The 1,465-nt window shown below is 49.1% G+C and overlaps 1 protein-coding gene across 1 annotated transcript in view; it reads left to right on the top strand.

The window, feature by feature from the left end:
• Positions 1 to 1,465, top strand: part of EMH_0079620 (uncharacterized protein) — a gene marked incomplete at both ends in the record, with an annotated part of 3,428 nt that overhangs the window by 805 nt on the left and 1,158 nt on the right. The window contains one exon of the mRNA XM_013500150.1: positions 3 to 1,465. Within this exon, the coding sequence (XP_013355604.1) occupies positions 3 to 1,465 (1,463 nt within the window). The remainder of the gene's footprint in view (positions 1 to 2) is intronic.

Raw genomic sequence — 1,465 nt, 5'->3', positions numbered from 1 at the left:
GCGCCTACGAAGCACTCGCTCACCAAATATCTCAAATGACAGCTGAGGAAGCCGCAGTCTTTTTACGCCCCACACCCAAGCGCTATAAGACGAAGACTAGACGGAAACGGGGTATTCAAATCAAGGACCTCATTAACCGCGCTAGGAAGAATACGGAAGTGATGAAAGGAGCGACTGAAGGACTGAACTGCATCATCATGGTACCAGAAACGGGAGTCGTCTTAGACAAGCACGAACCAACTGAGGGACAAAGCCGATTGTTGTGTACTATTTTAGCATGCTCAGCAAAGACAAGGGACCGGACGCGGTACGATAACCGACCGAGGGACAACAACGAGCTGGAGGACACGGAAGAATCACCTTGGCCCAACGCCAGATTAGAATTTACCGAGTTTGATAAGTGGATTGAGAGCGAAGAAGCCCGCGAATTACCTCTACCGGTAGCTCATCTATTGAGACAATATCGACTGCTGTTTCCCGATAGCCTTCCCAACGGATTACCACCTAAACGCCCCTTCGACCATAGAATCCTCCTTATACCAGGAAAGCTACCCACTAGGGCTCCCATTTACAAAATGCCACCAGATCACATGCTTCATCACTCACAAGAGATTCAGCGGCTCTGCGCAAAGGGGTGGATCGGACCTACCTATTCGCCAATTTGCGCGCCGACAATAATGGTAGACAAAAGAGATGACGGCTCGGGCACAAGAAAGATGCGAATGGTGGTAAATTACCAAGCACTCAATTCCTTGACAATCGCTACAGAGTTCCCCATGCCATGTATACAGACGGTAATGGAATTAATAGGCGGCGCCTCCTATTTCTCAACTTTAGATCTCGAAGCGGGCTTTCATCAGATTCGAATGGCGCGGGAGGATCGCTGGAAAACCGCGTTCCGATCTATACAGGGCCTATTCGAATACAAGGTGATGCCGTTTGGCTTAAAGGGGGCGCCAGCCACCTTCCAAGCAAATATCAATGCCTACCTACAACCACTTCTTGGACACGGGGTCATTGCGTATATAGACGATGTGTTGATATACAGTAAAACGCTGGAGGAGCACACCCAGATATTACGGCAAGTCCTCGATATTTTCCTCAAGCACCAATTCTACCCAAAGTTTATCAAATGCAGGTTCGCCAAACGGGAATTAACATACTTAGGTTATACTATAGGCAATGACGGAATTAAACCGGCAGCGGACAAAGTCGAGGCAATCCAGCAGTGGCCGGAAACCCTAGCCAACGAGACGCAGGTGCGTCAATTCCTGGGCACAGTGAACTACTGTAGAATGTTCATGGGGCCGAGATACGCGGATCTCGCCCGGCCCCTAATCGAACTTACGCGCAGGAACGCACCCTTTGTCTGGACGGAAGAGCACAGTAAAGCAGTCCGACAACTCAAACAACGTCTTTCCGAATTTACGATATTGCAAGTTCCGAATCCTACTAAACCTTTTAA

Source organism: Eimeria mitis, genomic scaffold (genome assembly GCF_000499745.2).
Source record: "Eimeria mitis Houghton genomic scaffold, Emh_scaff5073, whole genome shotgun sequence".
Lineage (NCBI taxonomy): Eukaryota > Apicomplexa > Conoidasida > Eucoccidiorida > Eimeriidae > Eimeria > Eimeria mitis.
Note: the sequence above shows the minus strand (reverse complement) of the source record. Positions and strands in the feature narration are given on the sequence as shown.